Consider the following 25,026-nt stretch of genomic DNA (forward strand, 5'->3'; position numbering starts at 1 on the left):
ATGCCAGCTAGTCATAGTTTGATAGCAATAAAATTGAGTTCATTCTAAACAATGATATAGCTGAATCAACATTTACACTCCTACGGAATAGAGTCATATAATCCAGAAACCAGTAAACAGATCTCATCTTGAATGATAAATAACTGTAAAGATGGTTCACAAAGTATATTTTATTGAAAAAGTCAATACTCTTGTTCCATCTAATATAACCTTCAGCTCATCAAGTCCTATCTCAGGTTACATCTAAGGACATAATCCAAGTCATATATAAACCTAGAATATAAAAAATCTCTCTCGAACTTTTACCTTTATAATCTTTTTATTTAAAAAGTCCCAAAACACTACAACAATCAGTCATTTTGATATTTCTTCTCTAACAATTGGTTTCCCTTTACAGATAAATGTCTAAATGTAAACTCTCATTCATCCAAAAAGCTAATTCTTTTTCTGTCTAATTTCCATTTTTGATTCGTCCAGAAAAAAACTAGCATCGTCTGAATTTGGTGTAAAAACACTATTTAGGCATAACAATCAAGTTGCGGGTACTAAACATTCAGTCGCTAATAAACAATGACTTACAGGTCTTTCTCATTTTATCTTAGTAAAAGCATATTTCTTCTATAAAACAAACAAGGCAAGATTATTCACGAAAAAGAGAAAGACGCAATGAATTGGGCCGAATGTTGGTCTTTAATTCCAAGATTCGATTTTTATTGAAGTTACGTGTATAGAAACGATGGAGAGAGACAGTTGGAACGCAAGTTCAATATCTAGACCAAGAACATCTTAATCATAAATTTCATTGGCAAGTATTTGTGAGCATTATTTACTGACTTTAAGACCTTATACTGTTAACAATGTTTGACAGATAGGCTATCTTTATAGTCTCGAGAAAAAAGAAGGGGTTGCTGTGGCAACTTTGGTAGAGGAGCTTGCATTCTCAACCAAAAAATGGGAGATCGAGCATGTCTTTCAGACAATCAATGCTCTGTTTATGCTAAAAGTAAGACTGATTAACCGCTCTTTCTACTCGCAAAGTTTTCTCATTTGAAAAAAACATGTGCTCAAGCTTGCGGAAGAAGTTGGAGGCCAAGCACCGAGAAGCAGATTGAAGAAGCAAAAGCTGAATGAAGAAAATCAACAATAAAATAGTTTCTTCAGCAACATGACTCTGTAAATCGCTTTCAATGTCGCAAAGTTTTACTTCCTTTCTAATTAGTAGGTTGAATGAGGTTAATCAGTCTTGTTCGATATACTAAATTACACATTTGTTAAGTTTACTTAAATAATAGATCTGTGTATTTCGACTTCAAAAAAAAAAATGAGCCTAGCAGCAGTAGCATTCTTTTTTTTTTATGCTCAAAACCATTTGTTTATGACTACGTCTCAAAAAGTGTTGATCACTTGACATTTGAAATGATTAGAGAAGCCATCAAGTCCACTGATGGTTACTATGACATTTTACGATGAAGCACATGAGTTGCTTTACAGCCTCTCTACAGCTTTATTTGAGAATAGGTGCGAAAGGTTATCGACACACTTGTTTGTGAGCCATTCTCGAAATTGCCGCTTTTCTATTGGATATCAAGATTGCTTTTGCATGAAATATTCTTTTTTTTTATTGACATATGTATAAGAACTACTGTGCCTTAGAGTGTGAATTATACTATGTTTCTCATTTCGGAATGTTGCTCATCAAATAAACAAAAAATTTTAACTTAAACCTTGAAAACGATGGTGTGATCCTTGAAAACCTATGTTTTATACGCCTTCTAGAGGTCAAGAAAAAGATAGCTCTGTTTGCCTTGAGGTTAACTAGGGTAACAGACAGGATTAACTATCTGGGATATCTGAAAACACATGAAGCTTTTTATAGAAGTAAACTTTTCTGTTGATCTAGTTACGACAAATCTAGGGTATCAGGCAGGATAATTACCTGAGGTATCTAGCTGCTTTCGCCAGAAAATTAGGAGAAAAAATTTAACGAAAAAGCACAAGAAAAGGTGTATGTCAGAGAAAGCTTTCTTTTAAAACTTCAGCTCAACTGCTGAAAGTTAGAATTTCTTTCAATTAACCGATTTCTTATGCACTACACTCTTTTTTTTTCTTGGCAGAGTACCGTATAGAGAAGGGATGGTTCATATAACTGTGACTAGAGAAGAAGCAGTCCTAAAGAATATAAGACGCATAAATGTTTACTAATGGTGAATACTCCGTCCACTCTAAAAAGAGGCATTTTGATAACACAGCTGCTATTAGATTTTTATATCTCTGTTCTTTTCATCTTATCATGCAACATTCTTTTTTCACACAAATAACTTGTTTATCTTTGATAAATTACTGGTTTCTTTATGTGTGGTAAGCAGTCAAAACCTGTGTATTATTATAAAATGATCTATTAAAGCTAATTTTGTTCTTTTTTTCTTTCTCTTTTCTTTTCTGTATAATGATATCAATTTCTTCCTCTTCTTTAAAAAACTGCATATTCGCACAAAAGTGAATACATTTTAGAGTGAACAATGGAGTGTCCTCTAGCCTTCCTCTCTCTACCCGGTACTCTGCGAATTTGAATTTGAACATGTCCGATAGGGGGTAGTTCCTAAGAAAAAAAAAGGAAGGGAGGGGGTGTACAAGGAACCTGATAGCCTTTTGCCTGTTTCCTGTCGTGAATGGAAAAGCATTTATTACGACATCGACGACGCGAAATTAGATCATCCTCTTCACAAACTTGTTACCTGGTTTTACAATGAAGTAAGCGCTTCATATTTGCATTTGACGGTTAATTCTTGACGTATTCTATAAGCACTTAAATCAACTGATTGAGAGTGTGGCCTCAATGATTGAGACACAAAAGGCTTTATCTTTACAAGATCATTTAAACAAGCTGTCAGTCGATTTGTTACAGAACTTCGCCAATTTGACACTCTTAGAAATGGACATTTTGAAGCTTTCGTTGTCCTCTGCAATAAGCCTTGTCAGCGCAAAGTGTCAGCAGTTTTTTCGAAAGTAGAATTCCTCTGAATGACTTCTTGGATATGAATAAAGCTAAAACAAACCACTCAAGCGAAGAAGAAAAAAGCCAAATTGAAAATGCTTTTATACATCCCCACGATAAGTAACTCGTACAATACTATGTTCAAGTGTATTTGACCTGAGTGATTGTATTTATATTTTGCATAGCCAATCCAATCAGACACTGGTCGATGTCAACGTAGGCGCCTGGAACATACATTATGACAAAAGAGCAAAGAGTACATCACACTTGAACTATTTTCCTGCTTCTTTAAAACACTTGCTGTAAGTTGGATGGTATTAAAGCATGATTTAGATAGAGAAAAATGTATTGACTCACAGTATCGGGTTTGAAAATATAGTTTGCTTGCAAAGAAACTCTGTCGGTATCCAAGGAATTAAAACAAGAGCATAAAACTGTTTTGAGATCAGGGGAAAACAATTCACAAAATTTGCTCCAAGTGATAAATCCAGTCGTTATTCGTCTGAATGAAGGCAATCACATAAATGTCATCGCAGAGCATGGTCCCTTGAGCCCAATACGCGGTTAATTAAGCATGTCAACCTCCTCGTTCAATTCACTCTTCGTCATGATAATACAGTTTTACTTCTATTGTCAAAAGCCTATTTTCTTTTTTTTCTCTTGACCAATTCTGTAGATGAAATAGCCTGCGTCTAACTGGACCCTACCATCGCGTTAGGCACAATCTTAAAGACTCATCGAAATCGCGCTCAGAACTCAGATTACTTTGTTCCAATCAAGATCAGTTCCCCCGGATTTCCCGCATAGTGTCAAATAATTAAAACTGACTCATCAGAAATAAATTTACCCTTTCTTTTTTTCTTTTATCCCCCTTTTTTTCTCTCAAGTCACCATGAAGTCTTTTACTGTCGAGCAAGTAGCTCAGCACAGCACTGCCAACGATTGTTGGGTTATTATTGAGAATAAAGTATTTGATATAACCAAATTCTTGAACGAACATCCTGGTGGAAAGAAAATCTTATTGAAGAAAGCTGGTAAAGATGCATCCAAAGAATTCAAGACATTCCACAATGCCTCTATCATGCAGAACATAGGTCTTCCTATGCAAATTGGTGTCATTGGTACCGAGAAAAAAGAAACAAAACCTGAGTCAACAGTAGCGATGGTTGCTCCTCAAATTGGCTATGCCAAATTTGGCGAAGGTATTCCTTATGGCGATCCTTCTTGGTATCAAGAATGGAACAGGTAAATACGTCTATAGACTGCATATAGACTGACCTTTATTTAGTCCTTATTATAATGAGTCTCATATCAGAGTTCGTCAAATCGTGCGTGAATGGGTTGACAAAGAAATCATGCCCTTTTGTCATGAATGGAGCGAGAAAAAGGAAATTCCTCGATCTGTCATCAAGAGTGCTGCTAAATTGGGTTTGTTGGCAGGTTTTTCAGGTGCAGGCACAAATCCCAAGATGGCTGACTTATTACCTTACGGGTTACCTGGTGGTGTAACCTCTGCTGAATTTGACATTTTTCATGAATTTGTCTGTATTGATGAATTAGCTCGATGTGGCTCTGGCGGTCTGATCTGGGCTATTGAAGGTGGTCTTTCCATTGTAAGTGTGTATAGACTAGTTGGTGCAACATGTAACATGTATATAGGGCCTTCCTCCTATTATGAATTTCGCTAGAGAAGAGATCAAACGTCGTGTAGTGACCGAGTGTCTTGCGGGTGATAAAGTCATTGCTTTGGCCATTACTGAACCTGATGCTGGTTCTGATGTAGCCAATCTTACTACCACGGCTAAAGACATGGGCGATTATTTCTTGGTCAATGGTAACAAGAAATTCATTACTCAAGGCTTCTTTGCCGATTACTATACAGTCGCTTGTCGTACGGGAGGCGAAGGCATGGCAGGTATCTCTCTTTTGTTGATTGAACGCAACTTTGAAGGTGTCAATGCACGTCAAATGGACTGCCAAGGCATGTGGGGATCAGGCACTGCTTACATTACTTTTGAAGATGTCAAAGTGCCCAAGACTCATTTAATTGGTCAATTGAACCAAGGCTTCAAGTACATCATGCACAACTTTAACCACGAACGATTAGGCATTGTGATGCAAGCCAATCGTCTTTCCCGTGTGTGTATTGAAGAAGCACTCAAGTATGCCTTGAAGCGCAAGACGTTCGGTCAACGCCTTGTCGATCATGCTGTAATTCGAAACAAGTTTGGCCACATGATTCGTCAATGTGAGGCAACACATGCATGGCTTGAAAACATCTTGTTTCAATACAAGACACTTCCTGCCGAGACGCAAGCTACTGTGTTGGCAGGCCCAATTGCACTTTTAAAGGCTCAAAGCACGCAGACATTTGAGTACTGTGCTCGTGAAGCTGCTCAAATCTTTGGTGGTCTAGCTTATTCTCGTGGCGGACAAGGCGAAAAAATAGAACGCCTTTATAGAGAAGTCCGTGCTTATGCTATTCCCGGTGGTTCAGAAGAAATCATGTTGGATTTGGGTGTTCGTCAAGCAATCAAAAAATGTTCTAAATTATAAAAAAAATCAAGTTTGAAAATGATAGATGAAAAAACATTGATAACATGACACTTTATGATGAAGCCCCTGAATTTCTTTACAATGTTTTCTAAGAACAAGCACTTTTATAGAACCTTCTGTTTCGCTGACTAGATACTGATAACTATTGAGCTAGCTTCATTCGTTTGCTTCTTTGGAGAGATAGATACAACAATGGATTCTTTCATTTATCCCACAATTGCATTATAAATCGACCCTGCTTTTGCTTTTCAATGTTATTTGGCGCTCTAAGTAGCATATAGTATCTTTTATAGCTCCATTGATAGCAGCGTTTACATGCCATATAGACCAAAAATGCTCTAAACACAGCTTAAACATGCCAATCTTTGATGTCCCATTGCTCGACAACCAAATTATCAAAAGGGACCATTTTTTATTCAAAACATGATTTTTTGAGTCAAGGGATCGAATGGTACCATTGATTTGGCTGTCGTGTGAAATTCATTTTTTGACCCATGGGTGATCCATGGAGGTTCGTAAAATGAAAAAACAAAACAAAACTCAAACAGAAAATTTTGGAATGTCCCAAGGCAGGTCTGATGCAACTGAAGTTGGATAAGGCCATCTTTAGGTACACCCAAGGAAAAGAAAGCGACTTTACTAAGATGAAAAAGGCGAGTTTATTTGAACATTGCCTTCAAATCTGCATTTAAAGTTGATTGTACACTATAAATGATAGAAAAGAAACCCTTTCAGTAGATATTGACTAATAAGTGGGTAATTTTTTTGCACTTTCCGTTGCTTAAATTACACGCAAGTAAATTTTTTTCGTAATACCTGGTACTTTTGAGGTCAAAAGAAAGATTTTTGGATATGATAAACAACGGATTCCTTGAAAGAAATGAGTTTGATATTTCAAACATCGACTTTTCTTGCTAGATATCACCTTTGGGGCTAAAAATACAAAAGCCCATAGATATATCAAAAAACGTATCAAGAGAAGCTTTACAGTCTTTTATTGTACGTTGAGTATTCTAGAGTAAGGCATCTACTCATTACTGGATGTTAAACAAAAAAAGCTTATTTTCTATCATTTATAGTGTACAATCAACTTTAAATGCAGATTTGAAGGCAATGTTCAAATAAACTCGCCTTTTTCATCTTAGTAAAGTCGCTTTCTTTTCCTTGGGTGTACCTAAAGATGGCCTTATCCAACTTCAGTTGCATCAGACCTGCCTTGGGACATTCCAAAATTTTCTGTTTGAGTTTTAACCGTTGTTGACATTGTCATTACCACCCTCCCGCAAGTCTGGAAAGCACACTGGAGATTTGTTATTGACAACGTCTCTTTTGATGCCTACTCCACTCTACAACAAGCACGTACTGATTTACAGCTGCTCGCAGATGAAAAGCAAGTACACACAAGACTGTGATTCTTCTCTTAATTTTTTCCACTCATAATAGTGGCATACCTTTCATATTATCTTATCTACTTAATTTGTAGCATGATTGCATAATATAATTCCGTATGAATTGCGCCCGTCTTTAGAGTACCATTAAGGTAACTTTACGCCGAGCAACAATAAAATCTTTAAAAAAAGCATAACCAAAAATCGAGCCTTTACTGAGAACTCCATAAAGACGCAGTTATTGGGCTTTGCTGCAGTGACAGAAGCTATAGATCTTTGCTTTCTGAGTTTATTGATATAAAAAACCAATAGGTTTGCTGTAAAAAATATTAAGCAAGTACGCAAAAATGTAAATGAGGTTTTCCACTTATAGCATACCGTTTTCATAATGAAGTTAGTAAACAAACGCATTCACCAAAAATTAGAGCATCTGACGGTTATTTTGAGTGTCTAATTTCATTGATAGCTCCTCTTTTCGTTCTGTAGCGTTAAAAAGAAGATCCAAGGTTGTCAAATTGAGGTTTTTTCGTGAATAATACCCTTTGGATTAGAGTGATCCTCGGCCATTTTTTACAAGTCGATTTTTTTGTTCAAATCAACCTCAAAGGCACTATAGATGTTATTAAACATTGTTTGCAGGTGCTCGGAGTATGTATTCGTCTATAGGCAGGCTACACAGGCCCTTTTGTCTTGTCACGGAAGTGCTTTTTTTTTTTTTTTTTGCTTCCTAGTAGATATGGTCTTTTTCGGGCTTACCCAACGCATGAAAAGAATTCACGTTTGCCTCTACAACGAATAATAAAGCACTTTTTACTCTGTTAAATTTAATATGTATGATCTTGCCTTGAAGTATTTCAAATGCATGAGAAGAATTCATGCTTGTCTATAAAATGTACAATAAAACCTATTGTACCTTGTCAAATGTAAAAAGTAAGACCTTGCCCTGAATTAACTCAAATGCATGTGGCTTGATATGCTGTATTGGTTTTGGCACAATAAGTGATCGCAAAAGGGTAGGTCCAGTGCTAGGTTTCCAAATACATCCAATGCAAGTGGCCATTGTCATACATTGAACAATGCAAAAGAGATATATATGTGACTCAAAGCTAATATATCTTGACCAAATTAGTGTCATCTTTATCACTTCTTCGCTTAGCTGCTCTTTGTGATTCCTTAAATAAGTATCGGTACTTGAGCGTTTTTTCTTTGCCATGAGAGAAATAAGGATGATTTTATTTCAGACATTGACCCATGCTGTAGTGTTCTAAAGACGCTAGACTTTTCCCTAACATCAAGATAATACATGTTTCTTTTCTCATTCTCTATCCATGCGTGTTGGATATGCTGTTTCTTTCAACCAGCAAGCCACTTGTTTTATTTCTGATTTGCTGGTAGCGTTGAAATTTTTTTGACGACTCCGCATGCATCACGCGTAGGCACATATCTTTCTCTCTTTTTCTTATTACGATCTCCTAATGTCCAACCAAAACCAACCTCCAGCTACTGAGAATAATGAGACTGTGGATGCAAGGGAGTTCACAGGAACAAAACTTCAACTTTGTCTCCAGTAAGGATAACCATATAATAGACATAGCTTATTAAAGGCTTTTTATTCAGATCTATTTATGACTGTACACGTACTTCCACAGAACTAGATGCTCTCAAAAACAAGTTACAGTCACTAAGTTCTATTCGACAAGCGCTTAGTAATGATGCCAACCGACCTGTTGCTGCTTTAGAAACCATGAGTAAGTGTGATTTCATGTGTACCTTTTTTTTTAATGCAATGTAGATAATACCATCAATGAATTAGAAGCAGACATTGAAAAAAAAACACAAAAGTAACAAACAACACCTTGTCTGTTTTAGACTAACATTCTACTTGTATAGCATCAAGAATTCAGAAATAGCTGTTATTGAAGGATTTCAAGACATTGTATCCAAAGTCATGTCAGAAACAGATGAGAAAGTCACCAAGGTCTCTGAAGGCATCCGAAGAGCATTGGAAAAGTTTGGCAAATCAATAACAGATCAATTCAACAATAAACTGAGCGAGACAGAAAAGGGCATCGAGCTACTGAAAACAGAAAAATTGAGTGTATCTGAAAAAGAAGCGATTACAAAGATCATTGATGACTTCAAAAGTTCTGTGATTGAGACACAACGAAAGACATTCAGCAACATCACAACACAAATGACAGCTCAATTTCAGTCTGCTTCAGAAAAGAACGACAAGTTAATGAAACAGTTTGATATAGCAAATGTCACCCATTCAGTTCAGGCCAAGGTGTTGGAGAGCATGGATAAAAAACTAAAAGAAAACCTGGATCAACTCAAGAAAGAGAACACACAGTTAATAGAAAAGCATCAACAGAGCAATATCACCCTATCGTCTAAATTTGCAGAACTCATCACAAAACAAGTTCATGAACAAACGAACCCTGATAAACTTCAAAAGATCATTTCTTCTTTACCTGAATTCCAAGCACTTTTGACAATGCAAGAATCTCTCAAGAATAACCCCCAAGGTCCTGCTCTGAATGCGAATGAATTAGCTGATTTTGCATCTCTTAGAGAATCCGTTTCAAGACTCTCCAAAGAACTGAATGAGCTCAAGCATAGAAGCAGCTCTACTCGTGCTATTGTTGATGTACTAAAAGATGCAGGTGTCTCTCGAACCGAGTCTGCCAAGATTGATGTTGATTACAAGGCTGCTGTGAAGCATATGGAAGAAATGGAGCGCGAAGTATCTTTGATCTATAACAATATTAAGATAATGGAAACTGTGGTTAGTGTGAAATCAAAAGCTGTAGAAGAAGCCACTGGATCCAAAGAATCAACAGAAATTGTTTCTCGAAAGAGACCTCGACTAGAAGGACCAGACGAAGAGATGGTAGATCAAACAGCTCTTTTGGCTAGATTGGCTGAACTTGAGAATAAACACCAAAAGCTACTTGACTTTATTCTTCAATGTAAAGACACTGTTTTGGATGACATGTTCCCTACTCGTTTGCAAGCCACAATGAAGAAGATTGAACAAGTCTTGGTGTATGTATCATTTATGTAGATAGATTAGACTCACTTGTTTCTATTAGTAACCATGAAACCTTTATTGCTTACCTAATTGATCCTTTCACAACCACTCAAAGAACTCGATCTACTAACTTCACATTACCAGAAGATACTAGCTCAGTCAATGCACTTCATCCTTCTATGTTGGATGCTATTACTCAACTTGTAAAGAAGACAGCTCAAGAAGTATCTGCACCCTTACGTAAAAAGATCAAAGTGCTTGAAGATAAGCTTGAAAGACAACAACAACAATAAAGCCATTGAACTTTTGACAGATCAATACCACTGTGCATATGAATGACATCACCTTTCATCTTGATTTTCATTGGAAGATAAATTTGCAGGGCTTTAGACCTATTGAAAAAAATTAGCAGTGGTTTAGAAATCAGTTGATATTTTTACTGTTTGGCAGGCTTTAATTTTTTTTTGACTCTATTCTCCCCTCTCTTTTTTTTTTATTCTAAAGATTACAATGCTTGCTCTTCGTCGTGCTGCTATTAAGGCTGCCCCTATTGCTGCCCGTGCCTCTGTCAGACCCTTCTCTGTCTTGGGTGCTCGTTTCTGTAAATATAGCGAATATATATATATATATATATATGTATAGAAATGAAGAGAGAGCGAATGTCTTTTTTAGAAGTGACCAATGCATATAATTCAGACTCTTTCCTCTCTTTATATATATATATATATATATCAATAGACAATGTGTCATATATACTAATCATGTTCTATAGCTGGTGCTGTTGGTCACAATGTCGAATCTAACTTGGGTCCCGGTGCTAAGGCTGGTGAAGTCCCTACCGATCTTGAGCAAGCCACTGGTTTGGAACGTGAAGAATTACTTGCCAAGATGCAAGGTAAGGAGCTCTTTGACATGGAGCCCTTGAACATGACCCACATTGGTACTCCCAAGAACCCCATTGTTGTCAAGTCTCATGATCCCATTCGTTTCATTGGTTGTACTGGTAAAGTTGTTTGACACTCTAGTATACGTTTATTTAAATTTTGTATAGGTTTCCCTGCTGAATCTCACGATGTTATCTGGATCAACTTGGACAAGTCTCACGAACACGACCGTTGTCCTGAATGTGGTTCCGTCTTTGAAATGGATTTCGTTGGTACTGAAGATCACCACCATTAAATTTGGTTCATTCAATACATTTGTTTATTATTATTATTATTATTATTACTTTGTGTGTTAGTAAAAGGATCAAGCAAGAGAGAGAAACTATGCTTAACCTTGTTGATCTTTGCATGAAATCTAATTTATAATTGAATGTGTTGTCCCTCTCATTAGAGTTGGACCACTGTCTTGACGATATGTCTAATAACGCGAGCAATCTGAGGTTAAACTATGTGTTGTTGTACAAAATAAAAGAAAGAAAGAGAGAAAAATACATATATATATATATAAAGAAAGAGAAAATAAAGGAGATATCAATCATATGTACGCATTCAATTTTAATGAGCATATAGACAGAACATACATTAAAACAAAGAAAGCAAGGGGCACAAACCGTCTTTTATTTTTAGCTACTTAGAGGTTACCCTAAATGTAGCACAATCACGAATGGAAGAAGGTACTTAATATCCCTAAAAAACAGCATTAGTTATCCTTTTTGCACGGGAGGCATATTTTTTTTTCCTTCATTCTTTTCTTCTTCTTCTTTCATTTACTTACTCTCTTTTTCATTTCTCTCTTTTTTTTTCGCTTTCTTTTTTTATTTTCATTAAAGTATTTGAGAAGATAATTTTATAGAGTCTTTTTTCTCCCCTAGACATTTCAATCTTTTTTTTTTGTCTTCTTTTTCTTTGTCTTTTATCTTCTTCTTTCCTTTTCCCTCTCCCCTCCTCCTCATCCCCTTATTTTCCCATACATTCCTTTGATGCTTTTTGATGAACCAAGTAACTCTCCTTCTTTTTCTGGTTGTTGCTGTAGCCAAGGTTTCGCTTGCGCTCGGTAAGCAATTCTAAAATACATAAAAAAAAAGAGAGACTCATTTTAATCAAATAGAGATCGAGAACAATAACTCAATGACAGGTAATAAAATCTAATAAACCAAATTAAGATCCCGGATATCTATTTTTATATATATATATATATATATATTTTTTTTTTTTTACTAACGTTGATCTTTTAATAGCTTGTCAAGCGACATGTTCAAGCACTTTGATCACTTCCACGCATTGTTGGAAAGAGACAAAAGCGACATTTGTATCTAAAGTGCATTCTGATTACACACTTCTTAGACCTACTACCACCGTCGTAACCACTTGTACAACGACTGTTCGAAAAGCACCCGTTACGAAAACTTCAAGTCATTTTACAATGACTCCGACAAGGACTGGATCTGTTCCTTTGCCTATCATGACAAATACTGCAATGATAAGTAGCACAGCAACTGACATTGTGATTGCTACAGGTGTAGATTCGTCTACAGAGACAATCAGTATAGCTACTCCAACAACACCTGTGGGTGGTAGCAGTACGGAGAACAGCAGTAATTCCAATGATGGAGATCGTAGCAGTGATACTGATTCAAATGATTCAGACAATACTGATAATAACAGTGACTCAAACAGTGCTGGCAATAGCAGCGATTCCAATAATGTCGATAATAATAGCAACTCAAATAACACAGACTCAAACACAAATGATACTGACTCGAATGACGGCAATGATACTGACTCGAATGACGGCAATGATACTGACTCGAATGACGGCAATGATACTGATTCAAATGACGGCAATGATACTGACGACGACAGCGACAGTAACAATGCTGATTCAAACGACAACAATGATAGCAATGCTGATTCAGGCGACAGCAATGATAGCAATGCTGATTCAAGCGACAGCAATGATAGCAATGCTGATTCAAGCGACAGCAATGATAGCAATGCTGATTCAAACGACAGCAATAATACTGATTCAAGCGACGGCAATAACACTGATTCAAGCGACGGCAATAACACTGATTCAAGCGACGGCAATGATAGCAATGCTGATTCAAGCGACAGCAATGATAACGATGCTGATTCAAGCGACGGCAACGACGCCGATTCAAGCAACACTAACAATGCTAATTCAAACGATAACAGTAGTAATGCTGATTCTAACGACAACAATGACACTGATTCAAACGACAACAATGACGATAATACTGATTCAAACAATGATCAAGATGGCTCTACTGATACTACACCTACTACTGATCAAGGTGTCTCACAAAGTAATCCTACTGATAGTATTTATGCTACCAACAACGGCAATACCAACAACGGCAATACCAACAACGGCAATACCAACAACGGCAATACCAACAATGGCAATACAGATATCTTCAACCCAGAATTAGCAGCTCAAAATGACAATAGTAACAAAGCTCTGGGCATTGGTCTCGGTGTTGGTATTGGCTGTATTGCTGCTCTTGGCTTAGCAGGTTTGTTAGTCCATAATCGTCGTAAAAAGAAAGCTTCTTTTGATGAAATAGAAGGTGATCAAGTCCCTACGCGTTGGCGTCCTCAGAGTTTTATGGGCGTCGTTGCTTCTGTTGTGTCTAAATTACCTCGATCACCTTCTCAGCGCAGTAAAGCATCTACTGATTTACTAGGTGGTACTGGTGTTGCCATAGGTCATGGAGAAGGAGCAGTTGAACCTACTGTTATCTCCCATAGCAATCGACAGTATTAAATGAGAAATAAAATTAAATTTTCTGTAAATTAAAATTAGTCTCCTTTATTTTCGAATCACTTGGTCTACTTTGTTACAGTGAAGCATAAAAGTAGGAGTAATCCATCGACCACAACTGCATTGGTCTCCAGCCCAATGATAAGCACCTAATTTACACTGGCATTTAGGACAGTCAATACGTCCTTGTACATCATCAATCAATCCTTCCATCCATTGCATGGGTTCAATAAAATAAGAAGAACAGGTGTTGTTCTGTATGGCTAATGAAGCCAATAAGGGATTAAGTGAAGCATTCACTTTGTTGCGTGAAGCATTTACTTCAGAACCCTCTGCTGTAGTGGAAGTGGTGGTGGTGGTGATATTGATATCTGAGTTACGCTTATGATACGAGAACGAAATTTGGCCTTGGCCTGGTTCATGGTCTACTACATTTTCTGATCCAACAAGCATACGTCTACATTTTCTGCATCGAAGTGCTCTGAATTTCTTTTTGTCGCTTGCTTCGGTTAGCGGTGTATATTCTGGATCAGCAGCCAGTGCTACATGTTCTATATAGCCATAATCTATCAACATGTCAGTCTCTTTAGCATCTTGATATGCTTGCTTCTTACTTTTTTGTTCTTCTGCCATGGTTGCTACTAAGAAGCGTCTATAGTCTGCATGTCTAGCATCCACATCGAAATTCAAATCATAATACAATGAAAGTTGTTCCATAAACCCATCATTAGGAGCAATAGAAGGTCTCTTTTGTCGAATGATTGCTAAAGCATCATCTCGCTTGATCTTTTTTGATTTCATCAGACAGGCTGCTAATACAGTAGGACTACGAGACACACCTGCTTGACAATGAATCAAAATACGTCCTCCTTCTTTATAAGCTTCTTGAATAAATGTGTTTGTTTCATCAAAGTATTGAATGATATTTTGGCCTTCAATATCCATCATAGGGATATTCTTGTATTGAATACCATCTGACTGATAGTTGAAATCACCTAATGACAGAACATGCGTAATCTTGTTTTCTTTTAAAGTTTCTTTTGTCACAGCTTCATAACTAGCTAAGAATATACGTGATACTATTTGTTGACAATCTGTCATAATGAAGAGAGAAAAAAAAAAAAGAGATTAAAAAAAATTTTTTTTATTATTATTATTATTCTACATCCATATCTGATCCTCCATCATCCATCATATTAATAGGTTGACTATTACTCTTTGAGTTCTCTAATCGAACACATTTACTCAAGAGTCGTTTACGAAGTTCAGGTAGTTTGATTTGTGCTCTTTTAACAAAACCAGGAGCAGGTATATGGCGATAATCATTTGTATCTCTTTGCCAGACAAATACATCATGCCAGTCTTGGTCTCGAGACATATGTTCTTTTTCATATTCACTAAACCGCATCTTTTGTCGACTGATATCAATAGAAACTGCATTCTATTCAAGCAAGTTATGTCAATGCTGATTTGACTGCTACTTACTAATGCATAGAGACGATGTTGTTTGTCTTGTTCTTTTTTGGCTTTGAATTTACGACTCTGTTCTCGGAGTTCATGCATTCGTTTCTCAGTAGCCACTCTCTCTGATTCGAGTCGCAACTTTTCTTGTCTTTCCCATTTCTCTTGTTCTTCTCGTTTCTATTATATGGCATCAATAGATGGTTGATAAACATAACTTACTTGTTGTTCTTTTAGTTTCTTCTCATTGTGGATTTGACTATAAATATCTGCAATATCAAATGGTTTTACATCAACTGTTTCTTTAGGCTTAGGTGGCTCTTTTTTGGCTTTAAATGGTAATGGTTTTGTTGTACTGGTGGGTGGTGGTGAAGAGGAAGAAGGTGTCTTTTTAGCCAAAGCAAGCCATTTATCATGATTGGCCAAGACAGGCTTGTCTTTGATAGGCGAGGGTGGTTTACCAATAGCCAATTTAGGTCCATTATTAGATAAAGTAGGTGTGGGCGGTTCTTTAGATAAAGCAAGGCCTGGTATTTTAGGCTATCTCTTTTTGTCAGTAACAGATATACACATATTTGTGTTTTACCTTGGGTGGTGATGTGACTTCGGGTTCTTTCACAGGCTCTTCTTTAGGTTGAGATACTTTGATCTTTAATCTTAAAATAGTAGGTCCATTGTTACTTTTGTTTTCACTTGAGGTAGGCTCAATCATGTCTGAGTGATGATCAACAACAGCAGACGATGACGTGGGTTCAATTGCAAGAGGTGGTTCTATGGTAGATATGTTATTCATACATGCAGACAATTCTATCTCTCTCTCTCTCTCTCTTTTTACCTAGAGAAGTACGTTGTCTTTTAGATTCCTTTTTCTTTTTACTGTCTTTTTGTTGATGCAATTTGGCCCATTGCTTTTCAAAAATAGCTTCAAACTCTTTACCCAGATTCGCCACAAGATGGTCGGGTGGATTATACAGATAACAGTTACGAAACATAAGTCGGATATCTTGAGCTAATTCCTCTTCATGGCTGTATTGATGACTATAAAGTTTCTTTTCATAAGTAGACATATCCATAGGCTGTTTAATGATATCGTAATAGTCTGTTGCACCCCATGCAGCTGCATCCACAGGATTCTCAAATGGCCAAGCAATGCCTTTGTATTTAGGCTTCTTGAGTTCTCTTACAAGAGCCTCACATCGTTTGAATTGATCTTCTGGCATGGATGGAACAGGGTCATTATTTACAAAAGTGACTATAGGTTCTGGCTTGATTTCAGGTGGCGGATCTGTCTTCATGATGGGTTCTGGTTTCATTTCCAAAGGTGGTTCTATGTGCATGGTTGAAGGTGATGGGGGTAAAGATGGTGGTTTTTGTATGGCTAACTTGATTGTCGTTGCACTCGGGGGTGCTGGTATTGACTGTGTATCTGTATAGACCTATAGAAACCATATTAATATCAATACAACATAAAGCATGAAGCCAGATACATGATGTGGTTCTGTTGTAAGACTGGGTTCTTTTTTGCATAGTTTCTGATAATGTTCTTCCAATTTCTTTGCATCTAGACAGACTGGATCCCCAGGATTATTATAAAGATAACAGTTATCAAACATCAGTTGAATATCTGCCTTAAATTCATCCACACTCTTATAAGCATCGGCCAACAACTTTTTCTCGACTGTGCCCAGGTCCATGGGATGCTTAATGATGTCAAAATAGTCGGGTATGTTGAACTGAATGGGATCAACTGGATCAAGAAAAGCAATGGCACGTTTGTGTTTCTTTAGTGCTCTGATGGTCTGCATACACCATTTCTTTTCTGCTGGGGTCATAACAGCTTGTGTTCTAAAAAGAGAATTAGTTTAAAGCTTTTAGTATCGAATGAACACTCACGAAGAATCATCTGCAATACTTGAAAAAGATCGTTTCTGAGCAACATGAGACATTTTGTTTTCTCCCTTATTTTTTTCTTGTTCCTTATTCACGTTTACTGTGTAAAAAGAAACGTTTGCAAGAGAGTGTTAATAAGGAAAGCGTTTGCTTAAGAAAAACTTTTTTAGGCAGCCAAACAAAAAGAAAAAAAAAATATATAGACTGTATTAAATCACCGCACCAATCAATTGAGCAAAAATGCGGTGTTTCAAATTGTCGAGTGTACGTTGCCAAGGATGACACACACAAACATAAGAGCAGGTTGCTTAGAAACAGTTGCTTAAATCACCTAGGCTTGAAAGAAAGGAAGAATCACCGGTGATTTTTATCAGTGCATGGACAATAGTTCAATCTTTGTCTTCGTGTCTTCTTATAGAAAGACTGGTGTAGTACAAAATCAATCAAAGAGACAATAGACGTGTATCTCATGCACTACTAAGCCAATGAATAGGAATCTATGTTGGTACTAATAAAAAATAAATGGTCTCCTCATCCTTTTTCAAGTACCAAATCTATAGATAGATAAACTATACTGCTTGTGTGCTTCCAAAAATAAGTGCAATTGACTTACTCTTGCCAAAAAGAAAGAGAGAATTTTAGAAAAGTCATTTTGTATCTTTATTCTCTTAAATGTATTTTTAAACTCTTTAAGCTTTTTTTGATTCTTCAGAACCAAAAAAAAAAAAAAAAAAAAAAAAAAAAAAAAAAAAATAGAGCTATCGACTAGCTTAAATACTCAAAATAAACACCAAAAGCTACAATTTTTGATCAAAGTGTTTGCAGATACACAGATAAGAAATATGTTTACAAAAATGATAATTTTTTATGGACAAGGCGGTACAACGTGAAGTGAGACTACATAGACAGCTTGTTAAGATAATAGTCATTCTTGATTGGGAACATCCGTCTATCATGTTTGTAAATGTGCAGAAGAATCAAGCTAAAGAAATCATGGGATACAAATGACAAAGGAGCAGCATTCAAGACTTGTAAGCATAAACAGCACAGCTTTTTGACTTTCCTGAACTCGATCTATATGTGACTGAAAAAAAAGAAAAGGCAAGTTAGTTTACGTGTTCATTCATTATATATCTGACAAGGAATCCAATACTAAAGTTCAAAGCTGTATTGAACTGTGTTGTGCTTGATAATCTAATCCTCGTTGCAGAAAAAAAATCTGATTTTCGGTATTTGTCGCACTTTGTAAGTGAAAGTAATAAAGACTTGAAGATATACTCACTTACAATGTCTTTCTTTAGAAATGACTTTGTATATGACTATTGTGGCCTCAAAGTGCTTCAGAAGTCCGAATCGTGCTACCGATCTTATCTATTTGACAACTGCATGAAGGCCACTACCAAATATTTACGTTGTATCAACCACAAAGTTACTTTCCTTCCAGGAGAAATTAAACTCGAAGCCATGACCATACAACTAAAACAGAAAGGAATGATGGACCGCAAGTATAGGTATAATGCTGATGAAACACTCACAGCCAATGACTTTTCTGCCATTGAAGTCCTTTTGACAGAGGTGTTCTCTGGCTACGGCTCAAATGACACTCGTAAAAATAAGCTTTGATCATGATAAAGCTGTGTTTGGAATGTTGGCAATGATATGAACCGTGGCGCTATTATATGCCAAATCGTCATTCAGTACTTTTACATAATAGTTGGTACAATATGCATGTGTAGATTCTTGAGAAAAAACCAAGGCGAGTTTTCTTTTTATGACCTAAGATATGCATGTTGGTAGTCTTCAGAGATTGAAATATAACAACGCCCATTCTTCGATCCTGCCACACCCAAAAATTGAGCCTAGGCCAGGCACCTCTCTGGATCTAGTCTCTGATGCACTTGCATCTTTCAAATTTTCTCGGATTCGGTCTCAACCCAACTGTCCTCTTTCAGTAGCCATGGTAACCTTGATCGGTCTCTCTGAAATCTGGAAGGCCCATTGGACCCATACCATGCAGAACCAACCATTCCATTATCTCTCTGTTCTTCACAGCGCTTGCTATCAAATTAAGCGTATAGCTACTGAAAATGACCTTTCATCTTGAGAGGTCTTTTCTCGCAATAGCTGCTCTTTTTTTTTCTCGGTTTCTTTTTTTTTTTTTTTTTTTTTTTTTTTTTTTTTTGAAATTGTAATACCCTTTTTGTTTCTTTTAATCCTCTTATAATAAATAATTGTTGAGCACCTCTTTTAGTGGGTCCCTCTCGAGACCACTAATACATGCGACAAATAAAATCAAAAAAAAAAATCGAGTCTTTGCTAAGAACTCCATAAAGACGCAGTTATTGGACTTTAGTGCAGTGACAGAAGCTGTAGATATCTACGTTCTGAATCTAATGACATAGAAAAAACAATTAGTCTACTGCCAAAATTTTGAGCAAATGTGCAAGAATGCTTGTGAAGTCTTTCGCTTATATTTCATCATTTCTGTAGTATAACTAGCAATCAAACGCATTCATTAAAAACTAGAGCTTCTTACGCTCATTTTTGGTGTTTAAGCTTGTCAATATCTCTATTTTTCATACTGTAGCATAAAAAAAAGCTTAGAGAGTTGTCAAACAGATGATTTTCATGAACAGTACCCTTTGGTTGAATGGTCAAAATGACCATTTTTTTACAAGTCGCTTTTTCTGGCTCAAATCAACTCCAAAGTTACCTTGTATGTTAGCAAACATGGTTTGTAGGTATTTGGAGTACGTACTCGTGTATAAACAGGCTACATAGGCCCTTTTGTGTGCTCATTTTTCGATTGAGAAAATGCATCTAATTAAATAGGCACAATCACCTTCATATAATCTAATGACATCTTACCACTGAAAAGAACCGACTTATAATATGTATCTTTTTTTTCTCATTACTACATGCTTGTTGAACTATTTGCTTGCCAATTATCTCCATCAATCACATACATTTTTCAAAAAGCAGAAAGGGACTATTTGTTATCACTGTCGTCCCATAAAAACCTTCATTTATTTATCTTTAAAGCATGGAATAGTTTAAATTCATCAAACTGTATTCGTTGTCATTACACCAAAAAGAGAAAAAGTTTATGTAAATAAAGCCCTTGATTGAGTTTGAATAAGATGTTTCCTCTTGAAAAAAAAGATTTTTTTTTACCAAATTAGCTTCTCTTTTTATAGATCTACTATGTTTTCGATCAATAGATACAATGGAGAGAACGAAGAAGATACCCGTACGCTTGAGAAGAAACAAGAAAGACTTAACAAACTCAACAACAAACTCGCAAGTAAAAAAAGAAAAGATAGTTCTCAAGTAGAAGAAAACGATCATAAAAAGATCAAAGCAGATCCATTAAAGAAAAATAGAAAGAAAGAGCCAGAAGTAGAAGAAAAAGCAACTGATGAAAATGAGCAAGAGCAAGAGCATCAGCCATCAGAACAAGAAGAGGAAGAAGAAAGTCAAGAACAAAGTAGTCCTGTTGAAGAAGCGATGGATATGGATCCAGTAGAACAAGATAATGTGCCTACACTCGAAGCATTTCCAGAGATGGTTGGACCCAAGACAAAACGAAGTAAAGAAGAAAAGAAGTTGCTCAGGAGCATGGGTATTCCTGAGTGGATGTTGCAGCCTACTGTCGTATCACCCAAAGATTCATGCGGATTAGATCAAGTAGGTCTCTCTTCTCATTTGGTTCAGCGATGTCAAGATTTAGGTCTTTCTTCTTTATTTGCAGGTAAAATAGCATGGCAATGAAACCTATGTCTCATTCAATGTAGTTCAAATGGCTGTGATACCTGTCTTTCTCAGAAGACAGGCATTGTATGATACAAGAAGAGTGCCCGGAGATCTTTGTATTTCAGCACCTACAGGTAGTGGTAAAACAATGGCTTATGTCTTGCCCATTGTTGATATCTTGTCTAAGCGAGTGGTGACTCGTCTTAGAGCTGTGATTGTGTTGCCCACACGTGATTTAGTGACTCAAGTAAAAGAGACATTTGATGCCTTTGTGAAAGGTACAAACTTGGTTGTAGCAGCTGCATCTGGTCAGCAGTCTTTTGCACATGAACAACATGTATTAGTTGGATCGAATGAACAAAGGTATGCACATATGCCATGTCCATTGGCTGACAGTATGTCTAGTTTAGATGGTGGTAAAAGCAGAGTGGACATTTTGATTACAACTCCTGGTCGTTTAATGGACCATTTGACTTTGACACCTAATTTTACACTCCAACATCTCCGGTTCTTAGTAATTGATGAAGCAGATCGTCTTTTAAATCAAAGTTACAATGACTGGTTGAATCAAATATTATTAGCTACTCGCCCTGAGGCTCATTTGAATGCTCCTTCCTTGGATTTCAAACACGACAAATACGGGTAAAATAAACATAGATGTCAAACAAGTGACTTATATTCTCTTAGTGTGACAGAATCAGATGCCATTGCTCCTAGTTTCCTCAAGACATGTTATAGCTTACCTTCTACAGAACTTGACTTACCCAAAGTACCTTCTGTAAGTATCTCATAACTAGTCTTTAAATCTAATTTGACTAGATTCAAAAACTACTATTTTCTGCTACATTAACAAAAAACCCTGCTAAAATTGCAGGATTGCATCTCAATGATCCCGAATATATTTCTGTTCAAAATGAAGATGGTAGTGACATGAAGCAAGAATACACAACACCTGAAGGTCTTAAGGAATACATGACCATTTGTCCTACCGAGAAGAAGCCACTCATGGTGATTTATTTACTTCATCAGTTGGGTATCAAGTCAGGTTTATGTTTTACGAAATCTGTCGAGTCCACACAGCGACTCTATATGCTGATTGAAGCCTATGAAGCCACACAACCTGAAGAGAAACGTATTCGTGTGAAGGAATACTCAAGTGAATTAAGACCTGTACAGAGAAAACAACTTCTTAAGCAATTCAAAGGCGGCCAAATTGATTTGTAAGTAGTAGACAAATTTGAATGTATCTTACAATGCAAATCTAGGTTGATTTGCTCGGATTTGATTGGCCGTGGTATTGATTTGGATTCCGTTCAGTTTGTGATCAGTTATGATGTACCCTATTACATGGATAAATACATTCATCGTGTGGGCCGTACTGCACGTGCAGGACGTGAAGGCGAAGCATACACTTTAGTAGAGAAACAAGAAGCTCGACACTTTAAGGAAATATTGCGTCATGCGGGACATTTAAGCCAAATCAAGACACTTGACATAGAAAAAGCCAAATTAAAAGAATTGGTACCTGATTATGAAAAAGCCATGGCTAATCTTACGGAATAAATAATAATTTGATAGATAAAAGAAAAAATTTCCTTTTCTTTCTTGTACCCTTTTTCTTTTTCTTTTTTTTCTTTTCCTTATTATGAGTCCACCGACAAAACTGAATAGAACGACTTCTTCTTTATCTACAAGGAATAGTCGGCGTTATGTTGAGCCTTCTATTTCAAGCGAACAACAAGTAGAGGAAGAGGAAGAAGAACCTCAAGACGACTCAGTTTCGATAAGCTCAGCGGATAGAGAAATGACTTTAAAGGACCGTCAAGAAGTAAGCATCCAAGCGAGATATACGAGTTGACATTGATCTTCTTAGGCCATGAATAAAAGCCATCCCTTTGGCTTGCCTATCTGGAAGCCTGCTCTTTATAAAAAGTCTCGTTCAGTTGTCCGTAGTGCTAACCGAGCACTTCATTCATCACCTGCACCGGAACTATTCCTAAATCCAGGCAATATCTTGTGGTTTGTATTGTTTGGTTGGTGGTTATCATTGACCATACTTATCATCTCTGTTCTTCCTTGGGTGTGTTGTGGTCATGCTTATACTCGTGTGTTGAGAGAACTTGCATTTTATTTGCTTTGGCCATTTGGTCGATACGTTGAACGTCAAGTGGAAATCACACCCACGCATATTGGAAGCACTTTGGATGAAGAAACCGGTTTATTAAACGGCCAAAAGAAGCATAAAAGCAATATCAAGCGTATTTTGAAGCTTGGACCAGCTGGGTTAGTCTATTACTTGATCTTCTTTAGCTTTATTGCACCTTTGTTATTTTTAGTATCGGCTGTTTGCTGGATGTGTGTCATTTCGATTCCCATGGCCAAGTTAAACTATATCCTGATACGTCATTTGTATCGCCACCCTTTATCACTGCGTTTCAAATCAAGTCCCTCAGGTCTGATTCAACCAGACACATCAGGCAAACCTTCTGTGATCTTGCTCTGTACTTATCAAGCCATCGGTCTACAGTACTACAAGTACACGTATGATGGGATCAACATCATTTTCATCAACCTGATACCGTTGGTCTTTTTTGTGATTTTGGATGATTGGCTTCTGAAAGACCGTTTTCCAGGTACATGGATCACTGCTTCTGCTATGGTGTTTGCACTTTCTTTGGCATCGGTCATCCCACTCTCTTATTTTATCGGTATGAGTGTCAGTTCTATTTCTGCTCAAAGTAGTATGGGTGTAGGTGCAGTGATCAATGCCACCTTTGGTAGTATTATTGAAATCATTCTATATGCTGTGGCTCTTGTGAGTGGTAAGAGTGCATTGGTAGAAGGTGCCTTGATCGGCAGTTTATTGGCAGGTGTGTTATTGATGCCTGGATGTTCTATGGTGAGTGGTGCTGTCAAACAAAAAGAACAAAGGTTCAATTCTAAAAGTGCTGGTGTTACTTCCACCATGTTGATTATGGCTATCATTGGTGCATTGACACCTACCCTGTTCTATCAAATGTTTGGATCCGTAAGTCCTTGTTTGTGTCTACACATCATGTATTGATCTCGCTGTAGTTTGAGTTAAAATGTATTGGATGTCCAGACATAGTCAACAATAATGGAACCATCGCTTGTTCAAGATGTTATTATGATCAACTGAATCCAACCCATGACCCTGTTTATCAAAACAGTGTGAAGCCTCTCATGTGGCTCTGTGCTGCTATTTTACCTTCTGTAAGCACACATGAGATAGTGTATTACATGTACTTAACCGTATTATATATAGGCCTATATTATAGGATTAGTTTTCAGTTTACATACGCATGTAGACATGGTCTGGAAGAACAACACACATCAAAACAAGAACAAGTTAACATACTATCAACGACTGATACCCACGCATCTTATTTCTCAATTGATTCATCCTCACCATGAGCCCACAGAAGACCATATCGAAGGCCATTCCACTGCAGTCCATTATAATCCATCGCCACCCATCATGCAGTCACCTGTGGCACTTGCACTTCCTAAAGACAGTACTATCCCACATGCTTCCATTCCTGTCGTCAACACACTTGTGGATGAAGATGAAAGAGAGGACGAAGAAGTAGCAGGTCATGACTCACCTAACTGGGGCAGAAACAAGAGTTTTATCATCCTGTTTGGTTGTACACTCTTGTATTCGATTATTGCAGAAATCTTGGTAGATACAGTGGACGAAGTCATGCAAAACTTCCCTATGGATGAAAAGTTTCTGGGCTTAACTTTGTTTGCCCTTGTGCCTAATATCACTGAATTCATGAATGCTATCTCATTTGCCATGTATGGCAACATTGTGCTTAGTATGGAAATCGGTTCTGCTTATGCATTACAAGTGTGTTTATTACAAATTCCTGCTATGGTTGCATTTTCGTTTTGGTATAATTATGGAAAAGAAGAATTAGCTCAGTTTACCTTTAGGTAAGTAACAAAAAAAAAAATGGTTGACATGGTTAACATTCTCTATAGTCTTGTGTTTCCTCGATGGGATGTGATCAGTGTGATCTTTTCTGTCTTTTTGTTGACCTATACTTATCAAGAAGGAAAGGCTAATTATTTCAAAGGAAGTATTCTCATTTTAAGCTACATTGTACTTGTCGCAGGATTTTACTTTATTCCATCCTTTTCTGAACACAGTGTACTTATTGGGTCACCTCCTTCATTGCTTTTGTAAGCTTATT

At 36.9% G+C, this 25,026-nt stretch overlaps 10 protein-coding genes across 10 annotated transcripts; 8 read left to right on the forward strand and 2 right to left on the reverse strand.

Moving 5' to 3' along the window:
- Positions 1-3,243: 3,243 nt before the first annotated feature.
- Positions 3,244-3,563, forward strand: B0P05DRAFT_465515 (uncharacterized protein; the record flags this gene model as incomplete). Its single annotated transcript, XM_051574277.1, has 2 exons — positions 3,244-3,297; positions 3,375-3,563. Coding segments are annotated over 2 exons (243 nt in total), but the record flags the coding sequence as incomplete, so codon positions are not given.
- A 313-nt stretch (positions 3,564-3,876) lies between these two features.
- B0P05DRAFT_506005 (acyl-CoA dehydrogenase/oxidase) lies at positions 3,877-5,551 on the forward strand (the record flags this gene model as incomplete). The annotated part of the gene is made up of 3 exons (XM_051575526.1): positions 3,877-4,240; positions 4,284-4,608; positions 4,655-5,551. The coding sequence occupies exons 1-3, from the start codon at positions 3,888-3,890 to the stop codon at positions 5,549-5,551; spliced, it is 1,575 nt and encodes a 524-aa protein (XP_051437347.1). The 5' UTR covers positions 3,877-3,887.
- A 2,863-nt stretch (positions 5,552-8,414) lies between these two features.
- On the forward strand, positions 8,415-10,266 carry B0P05DRAFT_584957 (uncharacterized protein; the record flags this gene model as incomplete). Its single annotated transcript, XM_051582400.1, has 5 exons — positions 8,415-8,506; positions 8,557-8,687; positions 8,732-8,780; positions 8,830-9,987; positions 10,035-10,266. The coding sequence occupies 5 exons, from the start codon at positions 8,415-8,417 to the stop codon at positions 10,264-10,266; spliced, it is 1,662 nt and encodes a 553-aa protein (XP_051437348.1).
- A 217-nt stretch (positions 10,267-10,483) lies between these two features.
- B0P05DRAFT_577998 (cytochrome c oxidase subunit VB-domain-containing protein) lies at positions 10,484-11,152 on the forward strand (the record flags this gene model as incomplete). Its single annotated transcript, XM_051581826.1, has 3 exons — positions 10,484-10,574; positions 10,746-10,976; positions 11,025-11,152. 3 exons carry the CDS (start codon positions 10,484-10,486, stop codon positions 11,150-11,152), a joined length of 450 nt encoding a protein of 149 aa, XP_051437349.1.
- Positions 11,153-13,016: 1,864 nt separating this feature from the next.
- On the forward strand, positions 13,017-13,734 carry B0P05DRAFT_532094 (uncharacterized protein). Its single transcript, XM_051577054.1, has one exon. It carries the CDS (start codon positions 13,035-13,037, stop codon positions 13,368-13,370), a length of 336 nt encoding a protein of 111 aa, XP_051437350.1. The 5' UTR covers positions 13,017-13,034; the 3' UTR covers positions 13,371-13,734.
- On the reverse strand, positions 13,725-14,805 carry B0P05DRAFT_506013 (protein-tyrosine phosphatase-like protein; the record flags this gene model as incomplete). The annotated part of the gene is made up of 2 exons (XM_051575527.1): positions 13,725-14,268; positions 14,317-14,805. Coding segments are annotated over 2 exons (1,007 nt in total), but the record flags the coding sequence as incomplete, so codon positions are not given.
- Positions 14,806-14,826: 21 nt separating this feature from the next.
- On the reverse strand, positions 14,827-17,215 carry B0P05DRAFT_602661 (Bromodomain-containing protein). Its single transcript, XM_051583273.1, has 7 exons — positions 17,057-17,215; positions 16,651-17,008; positions 15,999-16,599; positions 15,750-15,934; positions 15,386-15,703; positions 15,188-15,343; positions 14,827-15,143 (listed from the first exon to the last, which is right to left on the reverse strand). The coding sequence occupies exons 1-7, from the start codon at positions 17,107-17,109 to the stop codon at positions 14,859-14,861; spliced, it is 1,956 nt and encodes a 651-aa protein (XP_051437352.1). The 5' UTR covers positions 17,110-17,215; the 3' UTR covers positions 14,827-14,858.
- Positions 17,216-18,196: 981 nt separating this feature from the next.
- On the forward strand, positions 18,197-18,756 carry B0P05DRAFT_372591 (uncharacterized protein). The gene is made up of 2 exons (XM_051573665.1): positions 18,197-18,298; positions 18,355-18,756. The coding sequence occupies exon 2, from the start codon at positions 18,440-18,442 to the stop codon at positions 18,674-18,676; it is 237 nt and encodes a 78-aa protein (XP_051437353.1). The 5' UTR covers positions 18,197-18,298; positions 18,355-18,439; the 3' UTR covers positions 18,677-18,756.
- Positions 18,757-20,196: 1,440 nt separating this feature from the next.
- On the forward strand, positions 20,197-22,439 carry B0P05DRAFT_532109 (P-loop containing nucleoside triphosphate hydrolase protein). The gene is made up of 6 exons (XM_051577055.1): positions 20,197-20,804; positions 20,848-21,169; positions 21,212-21,448; positions 21,494-21,584; positions 21,626-22,026; positions 22,072-22,439. Exons 1-6 carry the CDS (start codon positions 20,258-20,260, stop codon positions 22,367-22,369), a joined length of 1,896 nt encoding a protein of 631 aa, XP_051437354.1. The 5' UTR covers positions 20,197-20,257; the 3' UTR covers positions 22,370-22,439.
- On the forward strand, positions 22,420-25,024 carry B0P05DRAFT_532110 (uncharacterized protein). Its single transcript, XM_051577056.1, has 3 exons — positions 22,420-23,834; positions 23,882-24,040; positions 24,093-25,024. The coding sequence occupies exons 1-3, from the start codon at positions 22,683-22,685 to the stop codon at positions 24,768-24,770; spliced, it is 1,989 nt and encodes a 662-aa protein (XP_051437355.1). The 5' UTR covers positions 22,420-22,682; the 3' UTR covers positions 24,771-25,024.
- Positions 25,025-25,026: the final 2 nt, after the last annotated feature.

This window comes from Gilbertella persicaria (assembly GCF_025201335.1).
Source record: "Gilbertella persicaria strain CBS 190.32 chromosome Unknown B0P05scaffold_9, whole genome shotgun sequence".
Classification (NCBI taxonomy): Eukaryota; Fungi; Mucoromycota; class Mucoromycetes; order Mucorales; family Choanephoraceae; genus Gilbertella; species Gilbertella persicaria.

What these genes read in the sequence shown, in the direction of transcription:
- B0P05DRAFT_532094 (XM_051577054.1), top strand. Translation starts at nt 13,035, where the DNA reads ATGATAACGATGCTGATTCAAGCGACGGCAACGACGCCGATTCAAGCA.
- B0P05DRAFT_602661 (XM_051583273.1), bottom strand. Translation starts at nt 17,109, where the DNA reads ATGTCTCATGTTGCTCAGAAACGATCTTTTTCAAGTATTGCAGATGAT. An exon ending in AGTATTGCAGATGATTCTTC is followed by an intron (nt 17,009 to 17,056) that starts GTGAGTGTTCAT and finishes TTCTCTTTTTAG; the next exon opens with AACACAAGCTGTTATGACCC. An exon ending in TTACAACAGAACCACATCAT is followed by an intron (nt 16,600 to 16,650) that starts GTATCTGGCTTC and finishes TGGTTTCTATAG; the next exon opens with GTCTATACAGATACACAGTC.
- B0P05DRAFT_372591 (XM_051573665.1), top strand. Translation starts at nt 18,440, where the DNA reads ATGAAGGCCACTACCAAATATTTACGTTGTATCAACCACAAAGTTACT.
- B0P05DRAFT_532109 (XM_051577055.1), top strand. Translation starts at nt 20,258, where the DNA reads ATGTTTTCGATCAATAGATACAATGGAGAGAACGAAGAAGATACCCGT. An exon ending in ACTTACCCAAAGTACCTTCT is followed by an intron (nt 21,585 to 21,625) that starts GTAAGTATCTCA and finishes TAATTTGACTAG; the next exon opens with ATTCAAAAACTACTATTTTC. An exon ending in AAAGGCGGCCAAATTGATTT is followed by an intron (nt 22,027 to 22,071) that starts GTAAGTAGTAGA and finishes ATGCAAATCTAG; the next exon opens with GTTGATTTGCTCGGATTTGA.
- B0P05DRAFT_532110 (XM_051577056.1), top strand. Translation starts at nt 22,683, where the DNA reads ATGAATAAAAGCCATCCCTTTGGCTTGCCTATCTGGAAGCCTGCTCTT. An exon ending in TCTATCAAATGTTTGGATCC is followed by an intron (nt 23,835 to 23,881) that starts GTAAGTCCTTGT and finishes ATCTCGCTGTAG; the next exon opens with TTTGAGTTAAAATGTATTGG. An exon ending in GTGCTGCTATTTTACCTTCT is followed by an intron (nt 24,041 to 24,092) that starts GTAAGCACACAT and finishes TATTATATATAG; the next exon opens with GCCTATATTATAGGATTAGT.